At 38.4% G+C, this 21,034-nt stretch overlaps 2 protein-coding genes across 2 annotated transcripts; both read left to right on the top strand.

The window, feature by feature from the left end:
* Positions 1–2,075: 2,075 nt before the first annotated feature.
* On the top strand, positions 2,076–3,550 carry LOC139444755 (C-type lectin 37Db-like). Its single transcript, XM_071225693.1, has 3 exons — positions 2,076–2,358; positions 2,800–2,991; positions 3,342–3,550. The coding sequence occupies exons 1-3, from the start codon at positions 2,076–2,078 to the stop codon at positions 3,548–3,550; spliced, it is 684 nt and encodes a 227-aa protein (XP_071081794.1).
* A 6,856-nt stretch (positions 3,551–10,406) lies between these two features.
* On the top strand, positions 10,407–16,556 carry LOC139444762 (uncharacterized). Its single transcript, XM_071225707.1, has 3 exons — positions 10,407–10,689; positions 14,374–14,571; positions 16,322–16,556. Exons 1-3 carry the CDS (start codon positions 10,407–10,409, stop codon positions 16,525–16,527), a joined length of 687 nt encoding a protein of 228 aa, XP_071081808.1. The 3' UTR covers positions 16,528–16,556.
* Positions 16,557–21,034: the final 4,478 nt, after the last annotated feature.

The following is a 21,034-nucleotide window of genomic DNA, read 5'->3' as shown; positions in this document are numbered from 1 at the left end:
TGATTGACGCAAGTTTAGTGACTTATTGACGTAATAATGGGTGGTGCTTAACTAAATTCCAGGTGTACACATGACTGATAATATTACATCATCTGAAGAAGAGGGAAACGTTAGTGAAGATTCAATGTCATTCCATACAATGAGTATTACACAGAATAACATACTGGAAACCCATTATTACTCATCCGCCCATCATCATCGCGTCAAGTACCATTAATTCTCTCGGGATGCTTCATCCGTCATTTCCCGCCGTTACATTGCTGGAATATTGCTAAAAGCGGCGTAAGACCATACTCACTCACTTACCCGTCTTTCTACCATGCATAAGGAAAATACTCGATTCGGATGGTCGATCAAAGATTTCAAATCACAATAACCACCTATAGAACATAACTTCTTCCTCAATCATTGTCTGTAGGCATTTTGAAATATAGACATATTCAGTCATACATATAGGTTAGAAAATGCAGAGATGCGGTCACTACAATATAAAAGAATGTGATATAGATGCTGGAAACATGATAGAAATCGACTGAGAAAGTGTATTCATGTTTTGAGGACAATTGTGACGTCAAATCCTTCTCGTCACAATGAGTGAGTTGGGTTTAACGCCACTTTTAACAGTATTCCAGTTATATCGCCGCGCGTCAGATTATAATGTGGGAGGTCTCAGACGTTTACCACTTCGGTGAAACCCACGAGCACGGGTATGGTGCTGACAAACCTAGAAACATATTTGGGATTCGAACCCACAATCATAGGTTTCTGGCGTAACTCTGCACAGCGAATCGCGGCGCCTTAGACGACTGGGCCACTCGTGCTCCCACGTCAGAACGAGCGATATCATAATGGTGATATGTGGTGTAGCACAAAAGCATCTGCGGCTTGCTTCATTTTCGTTCTTTGGGTGCCAAGTTTATGTTCGCTTACGAAGTAGCTGTGCTGCACACTTTCAATGCCTGAAATATATGCGAGTAAATTGATATGGAATGTAAAACAACAATATTTCAGCATATACATCGCCATTCTTTGTTAAAGAGCAAAAAAGATGTTTGATTAATTCAGATCGAAACCCCACTGACCTCAATCAACAGCGTTTCACTCAATATCTTCGCCGACAAGGAGGAGTTCTCATTTTATTTTGGTTTGGTGTAAACATATTTTAGTCACACAAAGTTAATTAGATTGGGTACAATATGTCACACGAAGGACAGGTTCTCCTAGCTTATTTTGTTCATGACAGAATGGAGATATACATCCTGGATTTCACTGTAGGGATACCTTTAGACTTTAGACATGTTGTACCGAATGACATCTAATTCCTATTATCTCGTTTGTTATCCACCATCATTTTATATACCATTGTTTTCTAATATTTTCCCAAACCTTATGATTGTCAATGAGGCTTTAGTTGAAACAACATAATTATATGTTGGTAAATATGTACTAATGGGCAATATTTAGCATGTGAACTTATAGTCCTCAAACTTTCTGAAACGATATTTGACCATTTGACATCAATATGTACCGAATATGAAGGGGAAATATTATCTGACAGTGAACGTCAACAACATCATGTAGTTACTGACAGAGTATGGCAATACCATTACCCTCCTCAGCTCAAAAACTTCAGTATTTAATTTAAAGCAGTATGTGATAGAAAACAAGCCTATCAAAACATTTCGTTACGTTAGATTATATTCAGTACAGTAGGCCCATACTCAATATCGATCTGGGAACAATGGAATAATTACCTTTCAGAGTCTCAAAACGGACTAATTGGTCAGAATATAGAAAACGACATATTTTGACTACTTGATTATTAATGGCAAATTTATGGTGACGTGCTTGATAAATGCGTCCATGTCACTTAATTTGTTTGAAGATGCTGAAATAAACTCAGTGTTTATGTTGCTATGTGATTGAATAAATGTTATGGAATTTAGCGATCATTGGCTAATTGCCTCCAGTTGGAGGATTTGGGATGAAGGTGTACCATTGGTTATGTCATGTTAGAGAGTCAAACAGTTTTTATCATCGTGAACATCTGAGGAACTGACATTACAAGTTTTAACATGGCCACCGTTAAGATGATGTTGGATCTTGTCCTGGTTCATACCCTACCCACAAGTTACATGGCGGTTGTGAAAGTGGACAGTGTACTTGACTGTGCCCACGAATGTATGCGTCAGTCCACGTGTGAGGCCATGGCGTTCAGCACCCTTTATCTGGTGTGTTATTTGTACCAGGGAAGCATTCAGGCGGATCCTTCGGCATCTGCTGACATGGAGTTGTGGATATACAACTTTAAGAGAGGCGCGGAGTGCAGTGGAGCTATCGGATCAATCCCAGGGCCGGGTGAGTTTACATTGTCCTTGTTTCATTCTTTACTGAGGTTACATATAAATTTCTTTTGCTTTTCAGATAAACGTACACGTATTTTGTATGATGATATTTCTTTTCCGAGAAAGCATTTAAAGTGGGACTGTTCCATGGTCTACTTCGAGTCATGACGTTGTAATGAGTAGCTTGTGTGCAACTGTGATTGATTTTATTAAGCTACGAAAGATGGTACAGATGTAGTTATATTTGCCGGGACTGCCTTGTGGTCTGAACCAAGTCCACCTTTAAGTGTTGTTTCTGTTTAAGCTATGCATGTACGTTGACGTATTTTGTATGATGCTGTTTGGAAATGAGTGGAAGTTCCTTGACTGAATTAGATGTGATGAGTGCTCAGCAAACAGTCCATTGTAAGTATCGATGTGCCTAAGCTTTATCCAATCATTTTATCTCATCTAGCATATCCGGCCTGTCCCATTGGCAGTGGTTACAGCTATGAACCAGCTCTCAACGTATGTTACAAGCGCCTCTACTCAAGCAATCGAGCAGGCAAGGCTACTTGTATCCAGGAAGGAGGTTCTGATCTTCTGAAGATTGACACTCAGGAAAAGCAGGACTTCTTCGGGGCTCTGGTACCAAGGACCGAATATAGTAATTATATTATTTTCGGTTTTAAATATCAAGTTCTATTGGGCAGTAAGCTTATTCTATATATTGGCTCTGACAGCAAATCATTTGTTGTTGGTGAATATTTGGAAACTGTTCGTTTGCGAAATAGAAAGTGTCAAGTGCTTATAAACTGAAAATGGTTACAGATATATCGATCAGAGTGTATCAACATGCTAATTGACAACGAATTTTAAGACTTTATAACCTAAAATAATCACATTATACCATCAAATCAAAACATATGCGTGGTGCATTAGACCCAGATGGGTTTATATTACAATGCAGTTTTTATAGTTTTATAACGGCCTCAATTCATGTTTTTCACCTCACAGCATACATCCAAGGAGATCGGATCCCCAGCACGGGAGAGTGGGCCTACTGGGAGGAAGGGACTGCAAGGCCCATGCCGTTCATTGACTGGGCACCAGGTCAGCCGAATGGGGATACTCATGGACAGGACTGCATTACTCTGGACATACAGGGTCAGAATGATGCCCCCTGCAGTTATTGGTACTATTTTTTCTGCGAATATGATATGTAATTAACATAAGCGTACATGTTTTGTTTTAGGATGAGATATTTGTTAAATAGTATTGCGTGTCTCTTGTTGAATGTTCTGCCTCGCTAATTCAACTCTCATCTGTTTCTTTTGGACTTGGAATATACTGTCATGAAAGCTTACTTACTGACACAGCATGTATTCATTTACCGAATTCGAATGCGTGAACCCCAAGCGCAGGGAACTATGCCTTCCGATGGTCGATAGATTTAGATTATATTTGCTGTTTATCCATCTTTCCATTAAACTTTAAATGCTTGTATTTAGTGTCGTCGTTTTATTAATTAATGACATTATCATAACTATTCTAGTACGACACTCGTCAGATTGTTAGGTATTGCCATGAAGAGAATGGCTTGATAAGGATATCTTACCACAATAATGTGGACATTCACATATCAATTATCTGTTCTGTTGTAGAGCAATTATATTTGAAAAGCTGTGAAGATGGAAAATGGCACAAACACATTGAATATATTGTACGTAAAGTGAGCCCATTAATTAATTGTTTGCGTAGCCTGAAATACCGTCTAAATCGAAGAACGCTCGAAACCATGTACAAATCTTTTATTTTACCTATTTTTGATTATTGTGATAATATTTGGGATAATTGTAATAATGAACAAGTAAAACTATTAGAAAATTTACACTTGTATGCTCTCCGAACAATATGTGGAGCAGTACGAGGAACCAGTCACAAAAAAATTTATAGGGAAACGGGTTTATGCTCACTGTCCGACAGACGACATTACCATAAATTATGTATATTTTACAAAATGGTCAGTGGGCTAACTCCTAAATATCTATCTTTATGGGTCCCACCTAATATATCCAGCATAACTGGATATAACCTTCGTACTTCTAATGACTTCCAGACCAGTGCAGGACGCTTATCCTAGTATAATCGATCTTTTTGTGCCATCTGTTATACAAGCTTGGAATGCACTTGATATTAATATTAGAAATGTAGATTCGTTATCTCGGTTTAAGCAATTAATTTCCTGCAAATTTTACATCTTTTGCTAGTTATGGCCAGCGGCAATGTCAGGTGATTTTATCTAGACTTAGGCTAGGTTGTAGTGATTTAAAATCACATTTATTTGACAGATTTCTGATTGATAATCCCATCTGTCCATGTGGCCTAAATAGAGAAGATGCTTTCCACTTTTTTCTATCTTGTCCACGCTATGCCAAGTTTAGAATTGATAAATACTTTTTTGTTAACCAGCTCAGGTGATTTTATCTAGACTTAGGCTAGGTTGTAGTGATTTAAAATCACATTTATTTGACAGATTTCTGATTGATAATCCCATCTGTCCATGTGGCCTAAATAGAGAAGATGCTTTCCACTTTTTTCTATCTTGTCCACGCTATGCCAAGTTTAGAATTGATAAATACTTTTTTGTTAACCAGCTCAGCATACATAATATACTCCACGGCAATGAATATTCATCTTCCTCAGATAATGAATACATTATAAAATCAGTTCACAATTACATCATTGAAACAAACCGCTTTACGTAAGTTTTGTGTCAACTTAAGAATATAAAATGCATTTGGTATCTTGCTTTCCATTTTATTTCATGTTGTGTTACTCATTAGGGTCTGCTCTATAGACTTCATTACAATCTACATGTATAATGTACAATATTAGGAGAAGAATTAATATAGGCCTTTTTAGTCTGTTTGCTAATCCTTTTTCCATTTTGTAATGCTATTTAATATAAAATCTGAACATTAATGGAAATAAAATACTGTTTAAATCAAGTCGTACCGCCTGAGATTTATTTGTTGTTGAATAAAGGTTTCGTGAATTTTGTCCTGATGTTAATCTTTTGTTAGAATAGTTTAGATAGCAACAATTCCTGCTGGATTGTATCGCAACGGAACTGAAGCACACTTGGATATGTAGTCAAAAGCTTATCAAAATGTCAACATTGTTATTCAAGTAATGATGACAAAAGTATTATAGATAACGAACGAGTGACCTAGTTTCTAAATCTGCAAGAATTAACGTACATTGTTGCAATGTGCATGATGTATAAATTTACATTTTCTGTGCCTGTGTAGTCTGATCTTGATGTTGTTCCACTGGATGTTGTGGTCCTATGTAGGAGAAACATCCAGGCCCCTACCCATTAGAATAAAAGAACACAAGACTTCAGTACAAAAGAATGACTCAAAATCAGCCATCTCCGACCACACCCAAACCCACCCCGACCCCAACATCCAGTGGAACAACATCAAGATCCTGGCCAACAACCAATCATACTACAAAATCAGTAAACTCCTAGAAGCCATCTACATCAAAAGGATCCAGCCAGCAATGAACAGAGACCAAGGCTATTACATCCCGCCTGCTTACCATCACCTAATTGCTAAATCCGTTTGTCCATCCAATTAATCCAGTGGCTTCCATCATCTCTATCAGTCTGCTTCTTTACTCTGCGTTCATTAGTCATCCACTGGCTTCCAATTATCTTAATCAGCTATCTGTGGCCATCAACTGGTCACTGTATGAACTTAGATGTCAATAAGTATATATACCTATGTTGTTTATCACTATCCTAATAGCCAAATCAAAAAAGTACTCAAAAAAACCCTAAATAAACCAAAAATACTACACCCATCCAAAAAATCGACAGAATAATTACTAAACTACAAACAGGCCACACCAAACAAAATAATCACCCTAAAATAGCTAATCTACACACAACAGGAAACTGCCCACTTTGCAAACAACAAGAAACACCAGAACACGTACTCATTCACTGCACACACTACCAAACACACCGAACAACATTACAGACCACCCTAAATCTTAAAACCGGACTTACACTAGAATCAATCCTAAATCCACAAAATAAATTAGAAACATTCAAAACCTTAGGCATATACCTAATAAAAACAGGACAAATTAGTCGCATTTAAACCCCAAATAAAATATCAAAACCAAAACTACCTTATCTAACAACCACCCAACCAACACAGCTCCCTTAGTTCGTCCTCCACCCACACTTGGCATTCTTTCCAAATATCAAAATTTCAAAATTACTATATAAGCAACCCCTAAAGCCCCTCTCCTGGGTTACACAAACTCACTTTACCCCTTTTTTTTAAACACATTAAATGGCCTGGCCGGGCCCGTGTGCGACATACGCTTGCAGTCGGAAAGCGCACGTTAAATCTCCAATATAAGTAAGTAAGTAAGCACTATCCATCACTTGCTTGATAAAGGTGTTAGGATCTACACCGAAACGTCTGGGCCCCGTCCCAATGAAACTCTCTCATCCAAAACTTAATAAACCAAAATATCAGCTCTAGCTCTAGCTCGTAAACACCCCTTACTTACCCCAATATCCCAAAGAATAACAAACTACCTAAATGAACACCAAATTAAAAATCTTAAACAAAACTGCAAACAATCAAATATCTTCACCCCTAAACTCAAAATACCCAAAATACACACCACACTAGCTAGCCAAATAAATAAACAAACCGACCCAAACATAGCTAAAACCACCACACTAGCATACATACAAGAAAATTGGCCAAATTGGTGTCACAGGTTTCGGAGTCCATATCACACAACCAACTAAAACCACACAATCCTTCCGACTCCCAAACAACCAATCAATACTCACGGCAGAACTAATGGGCATGGCCTCAGCCCTCCATAATCAAGAATCCAAAAAATCCTAATACTTACCGACTCCCTAAGTGGAAATCAAATACTTAAAAGCTCCCACGACCTAACTAAGGCAGGCAAACAAATAACCTTCTTGTGGATACCCGCCCACGTAGGAATATACGGTAATGAAAACGCCGAAAAGGCAGCCAAACTATCTCTCAAAATCCCAGAAATAAGCTTAAACTTACCCATCTCAAAATCAGAAATTAAAAGCGTAAACAAGCAAAATATCACCACAAAATGGCATAACCTATTTCTAAACTCAAATAGCCAAATCAAAAAAGTACTCAGCAAACCACTAACCAAACCAAAAATTCTCCATCCATCAAAAAAAATCGACAGAGTAATCACTAAACTCCTAACAGGACACACCAACCTAAATAACCACCTAAAAAAAATTTAAAAACACACTACAGGTAACTGCCCACACTGCAAACAACTAGAAACCCAAAAACACGCACTCATCCACTGCACACATTACTTAACACATCGAACCGCATTACAAACCACCCTCAATCTAAACAAGGCTCTCACTCTAGAAGCAATACTAAACCCACAAAATAAACTAGAACACTTCAAGGCCTTATGCGTATTCTTAATCAAAACGGAACTAATAAAACGCATCTAAAAACACTATAATCTACCAAATCAAAATCACATAAACAAACAAACATCCACCATACCCAGCTCCCTTAGTTCTCCTCCCCAACCCAATCGGCATCTATTCCAAATCTCAAAATTCCCAAATTCTATATAAGCAACCCCTAAAGCCCCCTCTTGGGTTGCACACACCACTTTCGGCACTTTCGGAAACACATTAAATGGCCTGGTCGGGCCCGTGTGCGAAATACACATCAGTCGGAAAGCGCACGTTAAATCTCCAAAGTAAGTAAGTACCGAAACGTCGCACTTATTATAATAAAGAAGTTGTTCATCCATAGAACTCGTCTTACTTCATAGAACTGTTGGATTGAAGACACGCATTGTGCGCTTACAATGAAGAAAATAACTGAATCATTCACCGAAGGAAAGTGATCTCATCGTCATCAGATAAGTAATCGGTGCGCACATAAAAGATGTATTCTGGCTTCATCATATTATTCATCATCTTCATTTGTTCCTCCGGTCTGTCGCTTAGAATGTTTTGTTTGGTATGTATATAGTCGTTATCAATATAATTGTTCTGCTTTTTGTTTTATTGTAGTTTTTAGGACCAACCACAAAATAACAACTAAGGTGTATTGAGTCTTAGGACGAGATATCAGGTCGATAGTCGGTGAACAGTTAAAAGATGCGCATGGATAGGGACGTCTAGAACCGAACCGCACCACATTATTGAGCACTTTAATCGTATAATATTTTTCTAAACATATGATGAAACAGTGTAAGGCTGGTGCAGCATTACTGGTATTTATAATTGGGTATTTTGTATCCTGACCATATCAAGCTCTAATTTCAATAAAGGTACTGCTTGTTACAACAAATTTGTTTTGGTAATCAATAACCCTCACATAAGAGGTGGAATTAATGTGTATACGATGCACGCTAGAGGTTTTGGAGATTATAGCAACAATTAATGCAGGTTGGGCAGTTTTCAGGAACTGGGTGAGTGAGAGAGATTGGTTGACGTCGCTTTAAAATAATTCTACTACATCACGGCATGTTAGTTTCATGTGGAAGGAAAGCACCAAGTGGTGGAGGTCGTGTGTCACATTGGCAGGTATGGTACTGACAAAATAAAACTGAAAATCAGAATGGAACCAATGATCGCAAATTCCTTGTACACCTTAAGGAGCCCACTTTGCACTCATACATTACATGGGTAGTGCTTGGAACGGCGTTACAAATTATGTAACATATGACCAATGATTACAAACAATATCGAACACATTGAGGTCGACAACTGCAGACAGCTATCTACACAGTAGCAAGGTATAACCAAACTGATAAATAAATCATTTGCAAATTGTGTCACATATAAAAAGAAAAATACATTCTTAAAAGACTGGATATAACCAAAGACCCTGGAGTACCATTCATCGTGTCGCCAGCTTCTGCAATGCACATAATACATACATACTCTTCCTGCCATTGTTCAGATACCGCTTCTGTGGTCTTATGAATAGAGCGTATGTTGGATGGCCGATGGTTCCATACCCGGCGGCGTCATACCAAAATACATTTATATATTATTGGGATAAAACCAGGGAATGTGAGGCTCGGCGTCAGTGTCGGAGTTGGGTATTCATGTTTAATTGTGACATGGTAACTCAGTGAGCTAGCACTATAAAACTGGCATAACACACACACACACACACACACACACACACACACACACACACACACACACACATGTACATACACTTTGCTTTATGTATGCAATAAGTTTGAATGGGACGTTGAAACCCAATTTCACCTCAGAACCTACTCATTGGGGTTAGTGTGTACAGTTTAAATGTTTGCAGTATATCAGTGTTGTCAAGTTACTGGCATCCGTGAAGACCCGGGTTAGAATTGGCCTTCAACAACCCATGACTGTCGCAAGTAAGAGGCGACTTACGGGATCGGGTGGTCAGGTTCGCTGATTTCGTTGATGCATGTCATCGTATCCCAATTGTGTGGACCGATGTTCATGATGTCAATCACTGGTATGTCTAGACTCTATTATTTACAGACCGCCGTCATATAGCTGGAATATAGATGAGCGTGACGTCAAACAACAAACATATCAACAAATAAATCTTCAACGTGTCAATAAGAATTTACATGATGTAAAACATTTGTTTAATTCATCGAGTTGTCTACTGGCAGTGTAATTGCGGCATTCAACGACAATCAAACAAATCTCATGTACATGGATGTCTGGACGGGGTCAGCAAGAGCAGAGCAATGCATCAGAGGATGCACACATCTTCAGTTCAATAATAAGACTTCCTTTTAAGGAAGACAAACTGCACTTCATGGGGAGCTGAAATCAATGTCGTTGATGAGTTGCCTCAGGAGGTGATGGATTTATGGAATTTCAACAAACATTGGCTATTGGTTTCCAAAATGATGCTAGAAAGATAAAACTCATCTTATTAAAAAATCAGTAAGATTCCGTTTTTTCATCAGATCGCATCAAAAGTTTCACACTGCAGGTTTAACATGGCTAGTGTTCAAATGATGTTTGATCTTGTCCTGATTAATACCTTACCTACCAATTACATGGCGGTTATGAAGGTGGACAGTGTACTTGGCTGTGCCCATGAATGTATACGTGAGTCTACGTGTGAGGCCATGGCGTTCGGCACCCTTCATACGGCGTGTTATTTGTACCAGGGAAGCATTCAGGCGGATCCCTCGGCAACTTCTAATATGGACTTGTTGATATACAACTTTAAAAGAGGCCCGGAGTGCAATGGAGTTTTTGCAGGAGTTCCCAAACCCCGTAAGTTAAAGTAATTATTATTGATGCTCTTAGATTGTTTGGTCGGTCTGTAATCCCAGTGAAAAAATTTCCTCTATATTCGCTGAAATTCTGTCTCAAAGTATGGTAGAGGGTTGTTCTAATTAGATTCAATTATATCTGAACATATTATAATTTCTTGTATATACGTAAACTAGTTGTTTCACGCCATTTGTTTTATAAATATAAAACGTCAACGCCAGTGAAGGTACAATAGCAGTGACAATTGTATGAATGTTTCACTGAATCATTCATGGCAGAAGAGTGATGGGTAGGTGAAACTTTAATGTCCCGGCGACACCAGTTTTAATTCAAAATTGTACGAAGCTCAAGCGTCAGTTCCATCCATCCTTCCCCGATTTACAAAATCTCGAACAGCATCGTTTGTCGTCAGGGTGGATTTCATAAAAAAAAGATTTTCGGAATGGAACACTTTTTCTGAAATTCCGAACCGGAACCTAATATAAGATCGACACGATATTTGTGGTCAGCATTCTCATCAACTTCTGAACTTTAAAATAACATGTATCTAGTCCCCTAAATATTTTTTCAATATTTTGCCCTGCATATTGTACTCTCCTTTGGAGGAATAAAAGCTTATATATATATGTCTGTTGTACAACAAAACGTGAATACTTCACATCAAAGCCCACAAAGTTTGGAAACTGTTATCCAAAAGTCATATAATGAATAGTCGTAAACAACGTAAAATATTCAGATAGCTTTCAACGTCTCTCCAATTCGACTCAGGTGTTCCCAGTGTGGCGATTCACGCTGCTTGACCTGAATAGACAAATTAATGAAGGAACATCTGCACAGGTAATAAATGATTAAATCTTTCTTTGTTCGACAAAATCCTAGCTCTATCAGCAAATATATTCCATATGTTATCACATACTCCGGTTGTTATGAACGAATGTTTGGTAATATATATATATATATATATATATATATATATATATATATATATATATATATATATATATATATATATATTTATTTATATATATAAAATTCAGTTGAGAAACGTATGAATTTGCAAAACGGTCTCTCCAAAACGATGAACTCTCCGATGTCCGCGCGCGGTGTATATATAAACGCTGTAAAATCTTATCTTCACAACCAAGCTTAGTTAAATCGTTCACGATTGTCTCGCTACTGGAGTGGTCACGGTCGAAACTCTGGTTAGTCTGGTTGTATTGAACTAAACGTAGTTACTAGGGTTTGAAATAACATTGTCTTTTTCTGGAAATGCGTTAAATAATTAACTTTCCCGTGATTTCTAAACTCTTAGTAACTAGTGTTTCTAATACATAGTTTTTCAACAAATCCGTGGATAGCCAACCTTCCCGTGATTGACTAGCCTCTTAGTAACTACTGTTTCCAATACTCTGTTTTTCTAGTAATCCTTGGACAACTAACCTTCCCGTGATTAACGAACTTTAGGAACTTTAGTATTTCCTTGTTCAGTCAAAGTGACAGAAGCTTGAGTCGATTAAATCTTGTTGATTTTTTATGTTTATTTCCCCTTTGTTTACTGAGCCGAGGTTATTCACTCATGAGAGTGTGGAGTTAATTGACTCGGGTGTTAATTCGTAGCAACCGACTTAACTGGCAGTTGATGCGCTGGGTCCGTATCTTGTCAAAATGTTGTGTTAGTTAACTTCCTTTTTACAGCTGCAATAAAGTTGTTTGGCTAAAATTTGGCTGTATACACTCTCCAAAAAAAAGAAACGCACAGGTAGATTTTTAGTATATTCATTTTACCTAAAAAAGTCGATATATTTAAGTTAATATCATAGATACAAATATGACATTTTGGAGCTCGACAGTCACATGCTGTCGTCGTACAAAGGTATCGAAAACTGTTAATTGTCATGTCACATGAGGCCACAAGGTTGCACTGAACTCTCGTGTATCTCGTGTGACCGCCCGGACAGCAAACACGGTTCTGAATCTCCTCGGCACTGACAGGATACGTGTACGAATTCTTTCCTGCGGAATTCTGCGCCATTCTGCTTGTAACGCGTTGGCCGGTTGTGGGAGTGTCTGCGGCGTGTTCTGATGTTGACGTACACGTCGATCGAGTTCATCCCAGAGGTGTTCGATTGGGTTGAGATGTGGAGATCTCGACGGCCAGGGCAAGCCGTTGATGTTGGCATTATGAAGGAAGTCTACCATGACACAAGCTGTCTGCGGTGGAGCGTTGTCATGTAGAAACAGCTCCCTCTGGCGGTCAATGATTGGAAGAAGGTGAGGTTAAAAAAATTGATTCATGTAGCGACTTGCTGACAAATGTCCCTGAATCACAACCAAGTAAGATCTCCTGGTGTAGGATATGGCCCCACACTATGACACTACCGCCACCGATATTGTCGAATTCACGTACACAATATGGTGTAAAACGCTCATATCGACGACGATACACACGTTGTCTTCCATCTCACCGGTGAAGAAGAAATCGTGATTCATTGCTAAACCACACTCGTCTCCAGTTTCTAAAATTCCCAGGCTGTAAGGTTTGGCACCAACGCAAGCGTTGCTGTCGATGGATCTGTTGCAAAACAGGGACGATAACTGGTATTCTTGGTCGGATTCAAGCCTCGCGAAAATGGTTTCTGACAGTCTGGTCCGATATCTTCTCAAACCAGGGATGCGACCTGCAGTCTCCGTAGCTGTGGCTTTGCGATGACGTAGGTGGAACAGTCGAATGTAGCGATCCTGTGCAGGGGTGGTAAATCTTGGTCGGCCTGTTCTCGGGCGGTCGGCATTTTCGAACTTGAAAAATGTTGACAATCGAATGACAAATTATTGGCTTATGCTTGCCTTTTGATAGCTACTACCACGAGTTACGAATGCCATAACTTGCACGTGCATTTTGCTTTACTGTTTTCCTCCATGACATTTTTGAACAAGTGTGAAAACAATGCCGTTAAAGACATCGCAAATCGACAATGGCTGCGTTTTGACGGACCGTTTGTCGAATATCAGGCCACCAACATTTTCCAATAACATATATCCAATTTATATACCGGATTTTTGTGTAGTCAAGTTCAGTGAACTACATACGACCTTTACTTTTTTTTTTGGAGAGTGTATTTGCGCTGCTAGAATTAATTTGTGATCTGAGTGAGCGCAGATTGAATTTATTTCTATTTATCAACCAGTAGTACAATAAGTTGTTAGTAAATAAACCTGTGGACCTATTACCACGTTTTCTCTATGACTTTGGACCCGTGAAGATCCGGTTCAGAATAGGTCTTCAACAACCCATGCCTGCCGTAAAAGGCGACTATGCTTGTCGTAAGAGGTGACTAACGGGATCAGGTGGTCAAGGATCGCTGACTTGGTTGAAGCATGTCATCGATCCCAATTGCGTGTATCGATGCTCATGATATTAATCACTGGATTGTCTGGTCCAGACTCAAGTATTTACAGATCGCCGTCATATAGCTGGAATATTGCTGAGTGAGGCGTTAAACAACAAACCAACCAACCATCCTTGTTCCCTTGGTATTGTTATGTGACGTCATTGTTCTGCGATGTTATGACGTCACGCACGTTAACGTATTCTCTTCAAGTCAGATAGTATTGTAAAGAACACAATGGTTATCCTGCATAAATATGCAGATTAATTCCACCCGATAATCTGTTCTCCTCTTCCAGTGTACCCGGTCTGTCCTATTGGTAAGGGCTACAACTATAAACCTAAAATGAACGTTTGTTACAAATACCACTCCAATGAAGTAACGCACCAAGTGGCCAAGAGCACATGTATCAGCGAAGGAGGTTCCGACCTTCTCAAGGTTGACACAGACAAGAAACAGAATTTCTTCAAAGACATTGTGTCTTCAGGCTCATACGGTGAATATGTCTTTGGAATACCTGCCATTTCAAGCATGTTTCCACTGCCCATGAAGACGTAAACACAAATACAAACATAATTGTGAAGATCCGGGTTAGAACTCATTTTCAGCAAGCCATGTTTGTCGTAAGGGACGACTATGCTTGTCATTAGAGGCAACTTACGGGATCGGGTGATCAGACGGGACTTGGTTGATGCATGTCATCGACTGCAGCTCTACAGATGGAATACTGCTGAGCGCGGCGTTATACAACAAACTAACAAACGAATCTCGAGTGTTAGACGCACATTACTCAAAACGTCTCCCCTTTTCATTTTATTGCATATTTATAATGCGTTTGTTAAACTAGACTGAATGTGGCCCCATAGGAATCCTGAAAATATTCTTTTATTGCAAATTCGAATTTTGCTTAGCAATTCAAGATCTTGTGTGTAAATAAAAGATCTGGTTTCGAAAACTAAGTACAGTTATCACATATTTTTTTATTGATTCTACATTATATTTATTTTGGAATTGGTTAACTTAATATTATACAAGTAAGTTTAAAAATAGATGTTTTCGGTCCAATAGAAGAACCAAATTTCTATGTTGGAAAGGTGAGAGTTTGGGTTGAAGATGCTTGTTACACGTTACTACGTTGATAATGGTTTCATGTATATGTTTGTTTGTTTGTATATTTTTATGTTTAACGCCGCACTCAGCGCACACATATTTCAAATTATTATGACGGCGGTCTGTAAATAATCGAGTCTGGACCAGACAAACCAGTGATTGATATCGCTTCACGCAATTGGGACACGATAACATGCATCAACCAAGTCAGCGAGCCTGACCATCCGATGACTTACTAGGCCAAGGGTAAGCTCTCCTGCCTTTATCGGCAGGTATATTCTAGCATAGCTAATTTCGGATGGTCGTCCCACTCGCCCGTCACCCTTAGATATGTATAGGTTTGCCGACAATGTGGTTCACTCATCAAATTTAAAAGACCAAGCGAATGTAGGCTCTACACTAGTTTTCAACGCAAAGCAATTTGAAATAATTCTGTCAGTTTTCGGAGTCTCTGGCCCAAGGCGTATATAGCCATGGTCACCTGGCATGGATTACATCATAAATATATATAAAAGTAATTAATGACAAGTGACATGATTGCACAGCATGTTCAGGTTGGTTGACAGTAAATGTACAATACAATATTGATGAGGATTAACAGTGAAGATTGTCATCTTATGAATAATTGAGTGATTAAGCGTTTGGAATCTGTTCAATCAGACACTCGTGCAAAATCAATGAAAATGTTTCAGTGACAATATATTTGTATTCCTGCTTAAGTTTGTTACAATATTAATGTCAGGTGTAAAACTATAGTTATGAAGAAAGTCGAATTTCGGAAAGTCATTTTGTATTGTTTAGAAAACGTATATTATTTTATACATAAAATAACATCTTGCTGTTGTGACAAACTATTATTTTGAAAGATCGCCATTCATAAATAAAACCATTATGACCTGAATTATTTATGGAGAACAACTTCATTGTTCTTTGTAATTTGTTGGTCTTGATGTTGTTCTGGGCGATACAGTTGAACTGATTGACATCTCTTACTTCCTCCATGTCGGATAAAGCCTTTGATAGGTATTTAGAAGTTTGAAGATATGAAACTTTTTATGGATAACAACTTCTTTATTCTCTGTAAGAACATTTTTTTGGTGGACGGGGATTTTCTAATCACTTTTACTATGTTACAGCGTACATCCAAGGAGATCGGATTGGCAGTGGGCAATGGGTGTACTGGGAGGAGACAACCGCGGTCGTGATGACAAACACGTATTGGGCAGACAATGAGCCAAACGGGGCCTCATTCGATCAAGACTGCGTATCCATAAGTACTAATGGTCAGCATGACGCGAGGTGTGACTTCACTAACTACTTCTTCTGTGAAAAATACATGTAACCAACCATTTAATACTCTGGTTGGGGAGGCTTGGGTTTAAAAAAAATGTTCCTGGAAAAATGGAGTCAAAAAATTAATCTTCAGGTTTTAGAAAAACCCACATAATTATGAAAACGTCATTATTGTCTGTCCATTTGTTCAAAACATGTTATTACGCATGGGTCCCTAGGCTCGTACACATGATGGTCGTAAAAGACGAGTGTCTTCGTTCCCAGCCGGCGTGAAGTTGCTCACAATATCGACCAGTATTCACAGGCCGCCGCCACATACCTGGTATATTGCTCCGTGCGGCATAAAACAACAAAATAAATAATTACGTACGATATATTTGACATTCAGTTGTTAATATGTCGTCATTGGACTTTAGCGATACGCCATGTCTGTCCTTGACAAAGGAGATTCATTTAACTGTTGTGTTTACAATGTCGATTGTCGCAATTGCATTTGTTATCGAATATTCAACCGACCGGATGTTCTATTAGCAAGAGCTTATAAAGAATGTTAAAAAATATGTAATTTCCTGACATCGAATATCAATGATACCACACATTGCAAATTTACTTAATAAACAACTACGCTAAATCAGATTTATAAGTTGTCAGGCACAGTTTCTTTCACGTTCATTCCAAAATGTTTTCTGTACACATGCGTTTGTGTTTTTCACAAAACACCTTTTAGGTTCGTAAACCACACAAGTGTAAAAATGACGTTAAAGAGATGACATTTCGTCTGATGTCACGAGGTCATCAGGTACAAACAGAAATATTCTAAATTGTACATATTAATGTCTTGTTTGTTGTTTGTTTCCTCTTTTGGATACTTTGTGTAAATATACTAATACTGGCGGGTCGCTGAATATTACTTTTATCTCAGATCAATAACGTTGTCTGTGGTTCTCACAGTCCGTGTGTGCATGTTCTCTATATGAAATAACACGATGACATAGAAGCTTATTGTTTCGCTGGAAAGTATGCTTCAAGTAACCGCAAACAAGCCGTTTCTTTGTGTTTTGATGAAGCTGAAATGTTTTACAACATACCAGATTTAGAAGTAGTTGCTTATATGATCAATATGAATCTCACACACCGTCACGTATAACAGAAAACTTTTGCAATCAAGATGAAGTCAGAACATAAGTATCACAACAAAGGAGAAATAGAAAAATAAATTGAAGTCTCTGCTGGAACGTAAAATGTAAAATTTACAGCCCATATACAAATGTGTTTTTAAAGGACGTCCAATATTGTTTGTTGAATATTCTGTACTATGCCTGTAGTTGCTTCGTAATGATTTCTAATGAGGACTTGTGCATACAAATAGAATACAATGCAGACGAAAGTGAAGATAAGTTTGAAAAAATGACACAAACCTTGTTACATGTTATGAATGTTTCTTCTTGGTGTTAATAAAAAGTTCAATCAATATGCTTTGTAATTCTACTGTCTATAGTATAGTTCAATTTCTATTGTGCACGACAACTATGTTAATTTACTGTACTTTAAGTAGGAAGAGAACCAATGAAAGTACGTCATCGAGATATAAAGAGGGCATTACTATGGAATCTTAGAAGGGACATTGTCGCTGTGTCGCGCATTGGTTAATTCGGACTTGTTAATTTGTTGCTTGTTTTTCTGAGGGCGACATCCTTCCGATGTTCGTGGGTTCGAATCCAGGTATGGCTGATTGATTATAGGTTTGTCAGTTCTATACCCGTGCTCTTTTTTTCACCAAATACAAGAGACAAACGTCTAAGACGTTTTCTTCCACATCAAGATCTGCTTAGTGGAAATAAAATTAAGGTAGCCCAACTGGCTAACTTAATTGTCTATACAATGAGCTATCATATTTTGCTATTCAACTGTCAAATATAAAAGTTCGAAACGGGAATTTCCAGCCAAAATGGTAATTAACTTGTGTTTAAATGGCTGATTTCAGGGATGTTTAGTAACATTTGTCCTGCTTTTTATGCAAGTTACAAAACCTTGTTTAATATTTACTTCCTCTGCTACCTGATTTCTCCTTGTATTGGGTAGCCTGATTTCTCCTTGTATTGGGTAGTGTAAAGCAACTGGCCGCTTAAATCTACAATTGGCCAGTAAAAATCTAGTCTGTCTGACGAATACTTTAAAGAACTTATTTCAAACGCTGCATAGCATACAGTAATTTGACATAAGGATGGGAGACCCGTCAAGATCCGGGTAGAATAGGTCTTTAAGCAACCCATGCTTGCCGTAAAAGGCGACTATGCTTGTCGTAAGAGGCGACTAACGGGATCGGGTGGTCAGGCTCGCTGACTTGGTTGATGCATGTCATCGATCCCAACTGTGTGGATCGATGCTCATGAAATCAATCACGGGATTGTCTGGTCCAGACTCGATTATTTAGTCTGGAATATTGCTAAGTGCGGCTTTAAACAAGATACAAACAAACACACCAGCAAACTGTGTATTGCAGTTATGTATTTTGTTATTCCAATGTAAGAAGTTTTTGTCTCCTTTCATTGTTTGCGGCGTTAAACAACCAACCGACCAATCAACATGTGGATGTTCCGCCTCAGAGATTGGAAGAGTGGAAATATCGAGTAGGTCATCACATCCTATACAATTATTGATTCAGGATCATGTTTCACAACAAATCAAATCTGCCCATCAAAGTGTCTGTTGATATTAGATATATTATTTTTAGGCTAGATTTGTTACCCTGATTGACTCGTATTGATACAGGTGTCAAAAGGTTCACTGAAAAAAATATGCCAACAAGCTAAATCAAAACACAGAATATCGAATTCAGTTTAATGAGTATACAGATCATGAAAAATGTAATACATGGTTTCTGAGTGTAAATACAATCAACAGTACATCTAACGTTTCAACCCATCGATTTATACTTTCATCTAGCTATAGATGTAAACATGCTCGATTTTCAAACGCTTGAGGCTACAACGTACGTTTCATGGCTGAAGTACACTTCTTTGTGTCATTGACGCACGCATGCATTATGTCCATGCAAAATCATTTCGTAAAATGTGTTTAATCTACAACCATCGCATTCACGTGTTTGATGGCTGAAGCATAGTATGTTGACGCTATTGGTATGTCAATATGTTCAAAAGAGGTTCAAAAGTGGCTCCAAAGTGTTTTGATCAGGGTTACAACACCCAAAGCCTTAATAAGGCTCTCTGAAAGATGTATGGTAGACTGGTGGGGAAATTCCAAGCTGACGCATTAGTCACAAAAATTATGTCGCTCTTTTGACTTTTGAACTTCTCGTGCCTTTGTTTTTAAATGAACACTTGACTTGCCTTTGCATGTGTTTGTGGTTGTGCCACTGGTTGGGCAGGATACGTTCACCTTTTCGCGAACAACTGGTATAATCACTATTTGAAAGCGATTAAACGTATGTTGATGATACAGTGGGATCGTACAGTGGACTATTGTTTCTTATGATTATTGAAAATGGTTTTGTCGCTTAACTAAATGAACTAGTTAACTAAACTAAACATACTCAGAGATTTTGGTCATTGATTGACATTAATATCTTTGGTTAATGTATGATCAGTTGGGTTCTTTCGTGGAACGAAACGTTATTTACAGTATGGAAATGAGACAAAAGGTAAGGCCATGGACACAATATTAATCTTGTAATATATATAGGTAACACTCAGTACCAAACCGGGACAGAAGGTATGGTCATATGACTGTTTTCATCATTGTAAAACAAATGGGAGTATGTGGGGACGTTGCTTCATGGCATGCAAGGCTTTCTGTCAGGTCTAGCAACTGACTCAATCTCATTAACATCAGATCTTAGTTCTCGTTATCGGTAAACAAAGATCTGAGGACATCCCATTACGGGTCATGTCAGAACGACCTTTCATCCGACCATTCAAAGCGTCGCTTACCAGATCGTGTAAGTGACAGTCGGAATGTCTTTTCTTATTATGCATCCTCGAAAATGTTAACACGAGATATCCCGAACGACAGTCACGGCCCGTACGACTGATTCCGTCAAAATTATCATCTATCTCTCGGTTCCGTGAGATAAACATTTGAACGGAGGAGGCGTTGCACAGTACGTGGGAAGCACTGCCATACAATCTCGACCATATATTAGACATTCCGGAATGTTCGTTTGTTCAGTTTTTTTAAATTTAAATCGAGAACTGTATCAACATATCTTTCAAGCGTAGTCTGAAATGGAAGTCGCCAGGTTGAAACGAGTGCCGTAAATCTCGAGAAAGCTGCTTTTTTCTAATTGGCTAAGTGGCCGGTCAAAGTTCGCGAAAGGTCGTTCTGACGTGACTCAGATCTTTGTTTAGCGGCAACGAGAACTTTGATCTGATTTTAATGAGATTGGCAACTGACTCCGGTATATTGCAATTTACATTTCTGGATCAGTATCATGTTCTATGCTTGTAAACGTGGCATTCGACATGTCGACATGGCTACAGGAATATAAAACCTATTATTGTGTTGCATTTAATGTATATATTTATCATGAATTTTTT

This window comes from Haliotis cracherodii, unplaced genomic scaffold (assembly GCF_022045235.1).
Source record: "Haliotis cracherodii isolate W230 unplaced genomic scaffold, xgHalCrac1.p SCAF_6, whole genome shotgun sequence".
Lineage (NCBI taxonomy): Eukaryota > Metazoa > Mollusca > Gastropoda > Lepetellida > Haliotidae > Haliotis > Haliotis cracherodii.
The sequence above is the reverse complement of the archived record's forward strand: the minus strand, read 5'-3'. Positions and strand labels throughout refer to the sequence as shown.